General features: G+C 37.9%; 1 protein-coding gene across 10 annotated transcripts in view; it reads right to left on the reverse strand.

The window, feature by feature from the left end:
• Positions 1-14545, reverse strand: part of BCAS3 (BCAS3 microtubule associated cell migration factor) — a 590167-nt gene that overhangs the window by 307315 nt on the left and 268307 nt on the right. For all 10 annotated transcript variants that reach the window (XM_061390224.1, XM_061390222.1, XM_061390227.1 and 7 more), the window contains 2 exons: positions 12927-13092; positions 10014-10114 (listed from right to left, as the gene is read on the reverse strand). In XM_061390224.1, coding sequence (XP_061246208.1) covers positions 10014-10114; positions 12927-13092 — 267 coding nt within the window. The remainder of the gene's footprint in view (positions 1-10013; positions 10115-12926; positions 13093-14545) is intronic.

Raw genomic sequence — 14545 nt, forward strand, 5'->3', positions numbered from 1 at the left:
TAAGAACTTTTTCCCTCTCATATGATGAACACTAAAGCAAATGACAGAAAAATAAGACTTAATTAAAAATGAAGTCTAGGTCATTATGTTGTAATAGAAAGGACTTTTGATGCTGAAACTTCTCAACAATAAATAAACAATGACAAAGAAACCCAATCAACTATTCCACAGGTAGGAAGATCTATGTAAAGATACAGGTATCAATAAAAAGCATGTATCCCATGAACACAAAGGGAAAGAAAGTAAACTGAACTTTTTGATAAACTATATATTTTCATTGAGGAAGAAAATGTATTGAATTTCATAATGTTCCTCAAGTTATACAGCATATATATGGCTAAATTCAGGGTCAGTATTTCTCAAACAGATAATATGTCTCTTGGAGAAAAGCACCATTTCACTAAAATCACTTCTCTAAGGAAGGACATATGTCAGTTGATAAAATTAAGTATAAATAAGAGAATCCACCGAATATAATTCAATATGAAGTGGTGTTTTAAGTACTGCAGATATTCAGACCTAGATAGAGTAGTATGACACACCCAATGACCCAACAATGGACTATAAATACTCTATAAATAAGCCCTACATTACAAGTTTCCTCTACAGGAGAAAAACATTTCTTTCTTTCCCCTTCCACCCTACCAACTCTTGGGCAAATATTTATTATGGACAATGCAAGGAAATATTGTTGAGTACCTCTACCATACTTGGTACATACCACAACAGCGATGCAATCCAGGATGTTAGGTTAAATCTAACGTGGCACTCTGAAGAGAGCGGCTCTGAAAATTACTGCACGTTTAATTGCTTTTCCAGGGCACTGATGATGACCATGGTAGAGGAGACCAGTACTTTTTTCATCCTTTTTTTTACCAGTATCTTCAAAATAGATCACCATTGTATTGTAAAACCAATAAAACGAGATAGTAAAATATTCTAAACATGTCTTCACTCTAAACCTAAAAGTGTGATTTTATTACAAGGAAAAACATTTCCTATTTTTACTCTCACAGTTGTAGCTGGTAGGCCAGCAGGACAAAATTTAGGTCAGAATCAAGATCTCTAGAATCTAACCTTAAACATGCTGCCTACTTGCGTTTTTCATAGTTCTAAAGTTGCTCAGTCGTGTCCGACTCTTTACAACCCCATCAACTGCAGCCCACCAGGCTCCTCTCTCCATGGCATTCTCCAGGCAATAATATTGAAGTGGGCTGCCATTCCTTTCTTCAGGGGATCTTTCCAACCCCGGGATCAAACCTGGCACTCCTGCACTGCAGGCAGATTCTTTACCATCTGAGCCACCAGCAAAGTCCTTCAAGCCCTTCACAGTTCTAGGTAAAAGACAAATGTCAACACTAGCTTTAGGTATTATCTACTTCATCATACATAAAGACTTAAACAAAAGTGCTAGTGAAGTCCAAGTGATCAGTAAAACAACATTTTTTAAAAGTCAATATGTCAATAGACAGTCCAGCTATTCAAAAGTAACATTTCAGGTGGATTTTTTGAGTGATTTACATTGAGTTTTTAAATTTTATGCTGTTTATACCATAATGAAACCTCATCTCTTCCCTCTAAATTCTCTCTAGGATAAAATTATTTCAGAGAAAGTTTACATCAGTGACTGATTATCATCCAAAAAATCTCAGAAAGGAGCTCAAGTCTATAAATACGCATATGGAGTATACATAGAGGGAGTTTCTGAGTTATCTCCAAGAACCTACTGAATATTACCACCACCCTACATTACTTTGCCAACAAAGGTCCTTATAGTCAAAGCTATGGTTTTTCCAGTAGTTATGTATGGATGTGAGAGTTGGACCATAAAGAAGTCTGAGTGCCAAAGAATTGATGCTTTTAACCTGTGGTGTTGGAGAAGACTCTTGAGAGTCCCTTGGACTGCAAGGAGATCAAACCAGTCAATCCTAAAGGAAATCAGTCCTGAATATTCATTGGAAGGACTGATGCTAAGGCTGAAGCTCCAATACTTTGGCCAGCTGATACAAAGAGCCAACTCACTGGAAAAGACCTTGATGCCGGGAAAGACTGAAGGCAGGAGAAGAGGACGAGATAGTTGGATGTCATCACTAACTCAATGGACATGAGTTTGAGCAAGCTCTCAGAGATAGTGAAGGACAGGGAAGCCTGGCATGCTGCAGTGCATGGGGTCTCAAAGAGTCAGACGTCACTGAGTGACTGAACAACAACAAATATACTACATACACCAAAACAGAGGCAACACCGTAATCAGCAGTTCTTTCTCCTATTCAGGGCAATATATTTCTCTTAATGTTTCAGTGAATGATAGAACCTTTTGTTCAAGCCAGTCATCCACTTCTCTCTACTTTTCTTCAGTAACCTCATATAATCCCAAATCCTACAGATGCAACTTGTTCAATTTCTCCAAAATTCAGCCACTTCTCTCCATCCCCACTAAGAATTAACTTCTTCCTTCTTTAATCAGCCCTAAGCAAAAGGCTATTTTTTGAACCATCCATAACAAAGCTTAAAAATAAACAAAGAAAGAACAAAATTTATTCCAAGGAACTTGAGAAGGCAAAAGGAGAAGAGGGTGGCTGAGGATGAGATGGTTGGATGGCATCACCAATTCAATGGACATGAACTTGGGCAAACTCCAGGAGATGGTGAGGGACAGAGAGGCCTGGTGTGCTGCAGTCCATGGGGCTGCAAAGAGTCAGACACAACTTACTGACTGAACACCACCAACAACAGCTTGAGTATCTCTTAGGAATAGAGAATAATCCACTACTCAGTAATGTGAAACTACAACTGCCCAGCATCCTATCAAAAATCATTAGGTACACAAAGAAGCAGGAAGGCACACCAAGAAGAAAAAAATCAGTCAATAGAAAAACTCCCCAGCAATACCAGGGTGAAAAGAGTGAGCACACAAGGATTCTACAGCAACTATTACAAAATAAATGTTCTATATGTTCAAACATGTACATGACGAAGAAAGAAATGAAAGCTATAAAAGAACATCCAGATGGCACTGGATGAAAAATATGGTATCTGAAATGACAAATGTGTTGAATAAAACAGCACACTAGACAGAGCAGAAGAGATGATAATATATATATATAAATACACAGAAACACAAACTATACAAAATCAAACAGAGTGAGGGAAAGAGAATTTTTTTTTTTACTATTAAACCTTTTATTTTTTAACTTTACAATATTGTACTGGTTTTTGCCATATATCAAAATGAATCCGCCACAGGTATACATGTGTTCCCCATCCTGAACCCTCCTCCCTCCTCCCTCCCCATACCATCCCTCTGGGTCGTCCCAGTGCACCAGCCCCAAGCATCCAGTATCGTGCATCAAACCTGGACTGGCGACTCGTTTCATATATGATATTATACATGTTTCAATGCCATTCTCCCAAATCATCTCACCCTCTCCCTGAAAGAGAATTTTTTAACTGAGCAAATACCAAGGGGTGAACATACATATAACTGCAGTCAGAAAAAGAGCAAAGATGAATGAGAGAAAAAAATGTGAAGATATAACTGCATTAAAATTTTCAAATCTGATGAAAATTAAAATCCCACAAATCAAAGAATCTCCAAGGAGAAGAACACCATGCCACAATTTTATGATTTAATTACTTTTCCACTCTGATCTTTACTATTTCCTTTCTTGTGCTATAATTCGCTCTACTTTTGCTAGTTTCCGAATATGAAAGCGGACGCCACTGATTTCGTTTTATAACATGTGCATTTAGTCCGATCAATTTCACCCTGAGTACCACTTTAGTGCCATCCCACAAACTTTTCCTTTTTTCTCCCCAGTTTTTATTTTTAAATAACTATAGATTCCTATCAAGTTGCTGAAATAGTACAACGAAGGTTTGCACACACTTCACCTAGTTTCAAAACCAGGAAAGTACCATTGGTACAACCCAGCGGCCTTATTCAGATTTCACTAGTTTTACACATACAATTTTACATACACTCATTTTGTGGTGAGAGTGTGAGGGGGGTGTTTAAATGTAATTCTATTCCGTTTTATCACACACGTTTATCTGTATAATCTCTGCTTCAATCAAGATATAGAACTGTTCCATCAAAGATCTACTGAATTCTTTATGGTCATATTCAACCCTCCCTCATACTCTGTCTCTCTAAGGATGCCCTTGAGAATCATCGAACTTGTGGCATGTATTTATACTTCAACCTACTATTCTTTTCTCCCTGAATAGTAGTCTCAGATAGGGGTGTGTTCTCTTTTTATTTTCATTCAGCTAAAAATATCCTAATTTCCCCTTTGATTTCTCCTATGAACCATGTATCATGTAGAAGTGTACTGTTTACTTTCCATATATTTGTAGATTTTTCCAGAGATCTGTTAATCATTTCTAATTTAATTCCATCGTGGTCGCAGAATATACATACTTTGTATAACTTGAAAGCTTTGAAATTTATTGAGACTTGTTCTATGGCCCGGAAGACGGTCTGTATTTGTCAATGCTCCTTGTGCATGGGAAAAGAATGCACACGCTACTGTTGTTGGTGGAGTGCTCCACTTTGTCTGATAGTAATGCAGCAAGTGAGAGTTTAAAGTGGGTTTTCCCAGACTAGTGGTTGCCAAGGGAGTGGGGATTGAGGCAGGAATGGAGTTAGCGGATATAAGCTTTTATATATAAATGCGTAAACACCAAGGTCTTACTCAAGAGCACCGAGAACTGTACTGAGTATCTGATGATAAATCATAATGAAAAAGAATATTTTAAAAAGGAATGTATATATATGTATCAATATAACCAAATCCCTCTGCTGTAAAACAGAAATTAACACATTATAAAGCAACAGCTGTTGCAGTTCTTCAGTTGCTAAGTCATATCTGACTCTGCAACCCCATGACCTGCAGCAAATACATGTCAATAAAAATCAACTATATATCAATAAAAAATATTGATTAAAAAAATTGAGTTTCTCCTAAGCAGCATATAACTGGGTTTTATTTTTTGACCCAACTTGACAATCTCTGACTTGTCCGGTATTTAGGCCATTTATAACTAACATGAGTACTGATGATGCTTAGGGTTACATCAACTTGCTTATTCTTAACATTTTACTTCCTTTTTCAGCACTTAGGTTTGCTTTTTATTTCACCACACATCTTTAACAACACAGTTTGCCTCCAAATAATGTTGAAGTCACACATAAAATAAAAACCTTACAATAGTATAGTTCCATTACAATAAAAACCTTACAACAGTATAGTTCCATTTCCCCCTCTCCTGGGTTTTATACTACTGTTGTCACACACACATATGTGTTTTAAAGACCACAGTACATTCACACTATTTTTATGTTAACAGTCAATTATATTTGAAAGATAGTTAAATAATTAACAAAAACCCCATATACAGGCCTTAACCATTTTCACTATGTATCAAAGCTATACTTCCCTTGCATGATCCTTTGTTACCATTTAACAAAGAAAACTCAGTAAACTTGGGGAGGAACTTCTCACATACCCATGGATTATCTTAGAAGTTCAAAGCCTGACCTATCCCCAACAAAGCTAGTTAATGTCAGCAACTTAAAAACACTGCTGCTGCCAAATCACCTGAAAGAAAAGGAGGAAACATTATTTTTTGCCCAAATAAAACTTCCCCAGTTTAACTCCGTAAGCCCTGTTTTTAATTTACAATTTGGGAAGCTCGGAAACAGACTAAAGAAAAACTATTATCTACTTTGGGATCACATTCAAAGCTGGTTGATATCTGCTAGTCTCGTTTTTGTTTTTGGCAAAGGAATACACTGAAATAAAATGCCTATTTTAGGAAAAGTAACTATAGTTATGTATTTGTTCTGAAGGAAAAAAAATACTGTTACCACAAAAATCACTAATCACTACTGTAATCTTTTATAAACGATTCCTAAGATTTCTTATGACCCAAGCAGAACTTTTTTTTTTAATATTAGATTCTTAACTTTTACCCTCACTGAGCTAGACAGCAAGATGAGACTACCATCTGCATATATTCTTTACACACATAAACTAATCAATCTACTCAAACCATAGGACTTTTTTGGCTTATTCTAAACAGCAATTTCTTATGGCTCACCCTAATAACAAAGAAGTAAATTCCACCTCCAAAGTGACCTTGTAAGGGGCAGGTTCATATGAGTCAATTTATACACCAAAATTGCTCAAAACTGAATTCCATTCAATTAGTATGGGTAGTAAATGTGACTAGAATTAAGAATACAAAATTTGGAGTTTTCACTTACTTGACTATATTTAGGTAAGAAGTCTTTAAAGTTCAGGCACACTTCCCTTTCCCTGCCCATCAGTGACCCTTAGGCCCCATATGCAGAACTTCTGTTTATCAACTAGCAGTGTACTTGTTATGATTACAGGGCTGGAAGGGGAGGTGGGGATTCCTTGCTAAACATCCTGCTCTCCTAGTCTCTTCTCCCTGCGACAAAGTGTCTTTTGCATTTCCATTTACATCATTCTTTGTCCAGTATTATTACAACTTCCGGAGTTTGTACAAGTCTACTTCACTTGATCCACAGATTCAGACACAACCAATGAAAATGCTGGTGACACTAGAGAAGTTTGCATTACAGTTTTACTCCAAATGATTATATTTGAAGATACTTTCAGTACTATATTATCAATAGTCTGCAGATTTTCAACATGGTCAAGTAAAACAAAAACTTCCTGCCGCCAGGTTCAATATCATCTTTTCAAATGGTTTCAGTAAGGGAAATGGAGAGAAGGCAAGAAGGTAATAAGAAAGTCTTCTTCAGGAGGTTCTAACCTGCATAAAGATGGGCTCAACAGATGGGCAGGTAAAGGTATTCTCTCTAAACCGGCTCTAGCGTTGCTTTAACCAATTATATTTCAGCTTTTACTCCTCTGATGCAGATGTCCATGTCTTGAATGTTTAATTTCTTCAGTCATGAAATATACTAGTTTGTCCAGGACTCTAAATCAAACAGCCTTTTTATTTAAAAAAAAAAATTTATTTGACTGCACTGTGGCAGGTGGGGTCTTCACTGTGTCATTCTAGATCTTTCATTGCGGCACACAGACTACAGCTGTGAAGTGTAGGCTCAGTAGTTGTGGTACTGTGGGCTTAGTTGCTCCGCAGCATGTGGGATCTTACTTCCCCAACCAGGAGTCAAACCCATGTTCCCTGAATTGCAAGGCAGATTCTTAACCCCTGGACCACCAGGGATGTCCAATAGTCTTTCTTTATGTAAGAAAACGTGACTTCAAAATTCAGGCTAAATCTGTGTCTCTGCTGTCAATGTACAGAAGTGATATAATAATTATTACAGACTTACCTATCTCTGAGGTGTTTTACAAATTAAGTTATATCTATAGTAACGTTTCACTAGATAAGAGGGAACATAACAATTATGTAACCTAGATGTAGGACACGCATATTAAGTCTGTCACTTAGACAACAGATCTGGCAGCAAGGTCAGGATCACAGATTCAGAATAGGTATTCCATTGTTAAGTCCTTGAAGTCTATTAATTGAAAATATTTCTTATTTATTTCTGAAATAAGAAATAAAGGTTCAGAATGATGCTTAGCATCACTGCACTGACCACAGTAACATGTTTATAGAGCAAGTATTATTATTGATACTTTATACTTAGCAAGTTAATGAGAGGTGGTCTGGAACTAGAAACTTGGCCTTTTCATCCTTATTCCTATGCTAGTCCATCTGGAATTCAAAACATCTAACATGACATGCATTATATTATGTTCTTTATTTAGAAATCAAACAATCATCAGTGACTACTTCAAATTGCCTAATTTTGTCCTAGTCCAACTGCGCAACATCTCACAGGTTTATTCTGTCTTCTCTGTAAAAGCCTTAACTGATGCCCTCCCATCCTGCTCCAGTATCACGTAGCTGCCACACCTCTTCCCTACTCCTGAACCTCTTCTTACAACACTGCCAGTGTATTCTTTCTAATGTAAAATTCTGATGGTGTTGTTGCAATGTTTGAAAACGACTGACAGCTTGGGCTACAATGGTGGTTCTTCAGTCGTGCACCTGGGGGGTTTTGTAGTTCTAAGAATTGGACAAAGGTGTTTAGAGCTGTTAAAATAAAGTTGGCTTAACTCACTGGAACAAATAAGTCAAGGAATAGAGATAGCTGCATTTTTTCTTTTTAATTTTGCCTGTATCTTTTTCTACACATTTGGAACTTGCTACTATTTGTCTACTATAACAGACCTGTCAAAATAGCTAAAGAGGACTTTCCTGGTGGTCCAGTGGTAAAGAATCTGCCTGCCAATGCAGGGAACATGAGTTCAATCCCTGGTCTGGGAAGAGCCCATATGCCACAGGGCAACTAAGCCCATGTGAAACAACTCCTAGGGCACTAGCATGCCCTAGAGCCCGTTCTCTGCAACAAGAGAAGCCAGTGCAACGAGAAACCTGCACATGGCTGTGAGAGAGTAGCCCCTGCTCATCTCAGCCAGGGGAAGCCCGCCTGCAGCAATCCAGACCCAGGGCAGCCAAAAGTAAATACATACAAAGTATATTTTAAAATAACTAAACAAAGAAAACCAGTATTAGTGCTGAAATAGTCAACTATACTTAATTCAACAATTAACTATTTTTACCTCTGTAGAGAGATATGGGAAAATGTTCTTATAAACACTGACATTATACATCAATATATGTTTTTTCCAAGTCATATGATAGAGTTAAATATATGCTGAGATAACCTAGAACCTAAGAACTTTTATATACTCTGCTTCTTAAACCAGAAAACCAGAATCCCATGGATGGCGGAGCCTGGTGGGCTCCCGTCTATGGGGTCGCACAGAATTGGACACGACTGAAGCGACTTAGCAGCAGCAGCATCCCTCTGTAAACAATTTAGCAACTTAAGCCACTGCCTTCACAATTACATGTATAACCCTTCACTGATGACCTGTCTCACTTTCTTCTACGTTTTGATAAAACATCTGTCTCCTGAATTAGATACTGAATTCACTGAGGACAGAAGGAACATACTACTCTCATTTAAACCATGAGTTCCTGACACAGAGACGTCATTCAATAAATACATGCTGGAAGAATCAGTGAATTCAATCGTATAATAGAAATGAAACCGCCAATTACTTGTTACAGTTATGGAGCTTCATAAATTTAGTGCAAAAGTCAGTACACTTTCTCTGTTTCCAGTATAACATATCACACATTATAAACATAAAATTGTTTTACAAATTTTTTACTTCATACTGTATAATACAACCAGGCAAGAAAATAAGTCTGATAGAATAAAACTCCATTAAAAACATGTCAGTGTTGATTTACAGAAAATTTCCTAAAAGCATACAGTACTCAGAGCCATCTAGTTAAATTAAGGATTCAGTGAATTCTACAGAATTGTACTATAACTGTAAAGAATTTTTAATTCTATGACTATAAGCTGAATAATAAATATTCAATTATCTTTTCCAGTCTCACCTACAAAGAAGGCTATTTCTAGTTCAATGCATACTTTTTTCTCCTTAAGTAAAGACAGAACCCAGATCAAAAGTAAACAAAATCCTTATGGAGCTACAATCACTACTTCAATGTTGCAAAAAAATCCTACAAAGCAAAAAGCCTGCTAATATAATTTCCACAGCAAAAAGTGTGTAACTTCTTTTTATGTCAGAAATAGATTCCAATTTTATGAAACTTTATTATATCCTAGAATCCTTATTTAAAAAAAAACTTTTGGGGAATACCCACCAGATATTCTCTATCAATTTATATAAAAGTAAGGGTATATGTCAGGACCAGGGAACATGAACATCCAGAGGCATAATTAATGTGTGCTAAAGCTTATGATGTATCATATTAAAATATCTTCCTTGCCTCCATCAGATTGTTTATGGCCTCTGGCCTATATACCACTGGTAATATGCATGGTTGCATTAAAAGTCAGCATTTTAAGATGAAAGCTCAAAATAGTGTATGGAAGGAAAAAATCAAGAACTACTCACAGCCAGCAAGCAGGAACTGATAATACTGTACTGCATCTGCAGCGAGGAGCAGAGGGTGGTTTGCATTAAATGGTGGCTGCAATTCATTCCATTGAGGAGTTCTAAGGAAATAACAGAAGATTATTAATATTCAGGCTTAATAGATGGAATATAAATCATTATCACTGTCACCACTTATAGACACTGATATAAATTCACACTATCGTTTTAATCATTAAAATGAACTTGTTAGAGTGCTGAAACCTGAAACACAAAGCCATCTGCTTAGGAAGAATAAAAAGGTGGCAGTGAGTCATACAAATTACATAGAGTCAATATTAGTTTAATAGCAGACGACCCTGCAACATAATAGACAAGACATTCAAAACACTGAACAGAGAGGAAGTGTGAAACTCAAATGTCACAACTAATTTTTACCTAATTTCTGACAATTGTTAGCGTTTCTGACAATTGTTAGCGCCCTCTATTCTTAGAATATATTTACATTTAAAATAAAATAAAGCAGAAAATAATGGTTAAAAAAACACAGTTAATGGTGGGCTTATTAAAGACCTGATTATCATGAGTTCCAAAATAAGCCACTTATTTCAATGATGGTGCACTAATTTTAATTAGATCTGCCCACTCCTAAATAGCTTGACACATAAGATATTGATCAGATCAATCCAGTGCAGTCAAGTAGTAGGAAAGAGTGCTGGAGCCGCCAAAAATCAATACAAGAATATTTTTAAATGTCAAAAAGAGTGAGATCATTTTCATATGAATTTTTGTCTGTTTCCTTCCATACATAGCTTCCCCGATGGCTCAGACAGTAAAGAATCTGCCTATAACGCAGGAAACACAGGTTCGATCCCTGGGTCGGGAAGATCCCCTGGAGCAGGTGATGGCAATCCACTCCAGTATTCTTGCTGAGAAATCCCACAGACAGAGAGGCTACAGTTCATGGGGTCTCTGAGCCGGACACAACTGAGCAACTAATACTTCCACACACATCAGGACCAATTTTCTCTGTCTCTCCTGTACCAGTATACACTATACTGAATGGGTTTTGTCCTATATCTTATTTCTCCCTCTTTACACTAGATTATAAAAGTTCTAATGACTATGTACTTTCAAGGAGGACTCTGATTTTAATAAGCATTTTTACAGTGATGAGCCATTTTATCTTGGGGAATCACTTTATTTATTATTATTATTTTAGTATTTATTTACTTGGCTAATATTCTTAGGAGCATAATTCTTGACAGCTAAACAGTGGCAATGTCCATCAACTGATGAATGGATAAACAAAGCGTGGTATATCCATATAAATCACTTGGCCATAAAAAAAGGAATGAAGTTCTGCTACATGCTTAACATGGCTGGGCATTAAAAACACTGCACTAAGCGAAGGAAGTCAGACGCAATAGGTCACATTTTGTATGATTCCATTTACATGAATGTCCAGAGTAGGCAAATCCAAAGACAGGAGGTAAACTGGTATTGCCTAGGGCTGAAGGGTTGAAGGAAGATGGTTGGAGGGGAGTGATTACTAACAGATATGGGGTTTCTTTGGAGGGTGATGAAAACTGACTGTGGTGGTCCAGTGGTTAAGAATCCATCTTCCAATGCAGGGGATGTGGGTTCTATCCATGGTTCAGGAATTAAACTCCAACATGCTGCAGGGCAACCAAGCCCATGCACCACAAGAGAAGCCCTCATGCTGCAAGGAAGACCCCACCACCCTCAAAAAATTGACTGTGGTGATGGGTGCAAAACCAGGTGAAAATTCATGTTAAGTGACTGAATTGTATTATACGCATTAAATATAAATTATATCTCAATTTAAAAAGGAATGAATTATCAAAAAAATGCAACAAGAGGCATTTGTTGTTCAGTCACTCAGTTGCATCCAACTCTTTGCGATCCCATGGACTGCAGCACGCCAGGCTACCCTGTCCTTCACTATCTCCCGGAGTTTGCTCAAACTCATGTCCGTTGAGTCTGTGATGCCATCCAACCATCTCATCTTCAGTCACCCCCTTCTTCTCTTGCTGTCCATCTTTCCCAGCGATCAGGGTCTTTTCCAATGAGTCAATTCTTCGCATCAGGTAGCCAAAGTAATGAAGCTTCAGCTTCAGCATTAGTCTTCCCAGTGAATATTCAGGGTTGATTTTCTTTATGATTGACTAGTTTGATCTCCTTGCAGTCCAAGGGACTCTCTCTCAAGAGTCTTTTCCAACACCACAGTTCAAAAGCATCAATTCTTTGGCGCTCAGCCTTCCTTATGATCCAACTCTCACATCCATACGTGACTACTGGAAAAATCATAGCTTTGACTAGACAATAAGAGGGATAAATCAAAATAATTTTGCTGGGAGAAAGAAGACAAAAAGAGTATTCGCTCTGATTCTATTTATATAAAATTCTAGAAATTAATAAACTGACCTACAGTGACAGATAGCAGACCAGTGGTTGCCTAGGGCTCAGTGGGTGAAGTAGGAATGAAGGGGGGCAAGAGGAAAGATTACAAAGAGGCATAAGAAAATATCTGAGGTGAGGATATATTCATAATGTGGGGCTTCACAGATGGCATAGGGATAAAAGAATCCGCTTGCAATACAGAAGATATGGGAGACACAGGTTTGATCCCTGAGTCGGGAAGATCCCCTAGAGAAGGAAATGGCAACCCACTCCAGTATTCTTGCCTGGGAAATCCCATGGACAGAGGAGCCTCGAGGGGCTACCGTCGATGGGATCGCAAAGAGTGGGACACGACTTAGCAACTAAACAACAATGTGTTTATAATGTTAATCATGGTGATGTTTCACAGCTGTATACATATGTCAAACCTTATCAAATTGTACACTTTTAATATTTTATACCTCAACAAAGTTGAGTTTTTTTTTAATAAAAAACAAAGAGAGATACTACCTAACCAGAGTCCAGCTGGCTCGAGGAGATGTCATCATTTCCAGTGGGGTGTCATCACTGATCTTGGGGGCGGTGCTTAGTGGTCGTGGCTCCATCACGTGCTCCACTAAGGTCCCATAGCAGCTAATAATGTAGAGGGATTCAACTACAACTTGTTTGGACTGATCTACAAACAGAAAAACAGATGCTGGATATGTGATAATGGCATAAAAGAAGAGCTTCATTTTTACAGGTCACTGACCCTTCAATCTATTCCTGAGGCTGGCTGCAAAAATAAGGCAGCAGAAACTTTCACATGGTGCCCGCTCCTTGTCTAAAGTTTATTCTTATAGTAGATGCTAATAAATATGAAGGGCTTCTTCAGTGACTTAGCAGGTAAAGAACAGGTCTGCAATGCAAGAGACGCAGGAGATGCAGGTTCGATACCTGGGTCAGGAAGATCCCCTGGAAGTGGAAATGGCAACCCACTCCAGTATTCTTGCCAGGCAAATCCCACGGACAGAGAAGCCTGGTGGGCTACAGTCCATAGAGTCTCAAAGAGTCGGATACGACTTAGCGACTGAGCACAACAATAATGAACATGAAAAGGTCTTTGCTATCAAAATATTTTTAAATCTTTAAGCAATTTATTTCAAGAATGACATAAATATATTCAAAATTTTAGTATGCTGAAACAATATTATACAATCTTTTGCATTTGCTTACAGTGTAGTAATTTGTCCCACAACACGCAAAATGAATACCAGGTGAGAGAGGGAAGGACTGACAGAAAAGGAACCCTGGAAGGACTAAGATTTAGTTATATCAGAGGTACCAACTCAACTGCATGAGAGACTCCATCTGCCTAAATCAGCCTAACTTCTCACACACTCCCTCTCAGAAAAGTTTCTCCTTTAAATCTCTGGATTAAAAAAAACAAACAAATGAAAAACAGGAGCAAATCCTCCTCCCTCAAAGCTTCTTCCCTCATTCCTCTCAGTGGGCTCACTGGCCCCCACAGTAAATGAAGAGCAGTCATGCTTTGAGGTCAGGTGCTGAATATGGATCTAATCAAATGACTTTATAACAAGTACACATGTCCTCATTACCAAGACAGGTTTAGTCCTCTATCTTGGGTTTTACAGTAAACCTAGGAGCACATAAAATCCCTCATGAGTGCTGGGCAGGTCACCTTATCTCTTTGCCAAAAGACTCAATTACAGCTGATTGGAGAACATGGCTAATGACCAGTCCGTGGGACACAAAGGAGCAGCAAGTTAAAAGGGTAATTAGAACAGAAGGGAGAAGCGTTTGAAATGGAGCTTCACAGAGGGCTTTACCTAGTAACAAAGTCATTTCGATAGCATCATTAAAGCAAAGGAGGTAACAAAAAAAATAAAGATGGGATAAGAAAATGGAAGGCTGGCCTACTCCACAGTATCCTCCCCCACTTAGGTAAAGAGCCTGCTGTGTCTGGGATCCTATTTCCAAGGAAAGGCCACTGAAAGGCGATAACGAGGGAAAGAGCTGATGTCTGACTGCCAGTATTAAGCGTCAAGGAGAGCCGTTTTGCCAAGAACAATACAGCCTGTGGAACTCATCAGAAGAGTGCTTCAACTAACAATTTAGTTTCTGACCTA

This window comes from Bos javanicus, chromosome 19, assembly GCF_032452875.1.
Source record: "Bos javanicus breed banteng chromosome 19, ARS-OSU_banteng_1.0, whole genome shotgun sequence".
Taxonomy (NCBI): domain Eukaryota; kingdom Metazoa; phylum Chordata; class Mammalia; order Artiodactyla; family Bovidae; genus Bos; species Bos javanicus.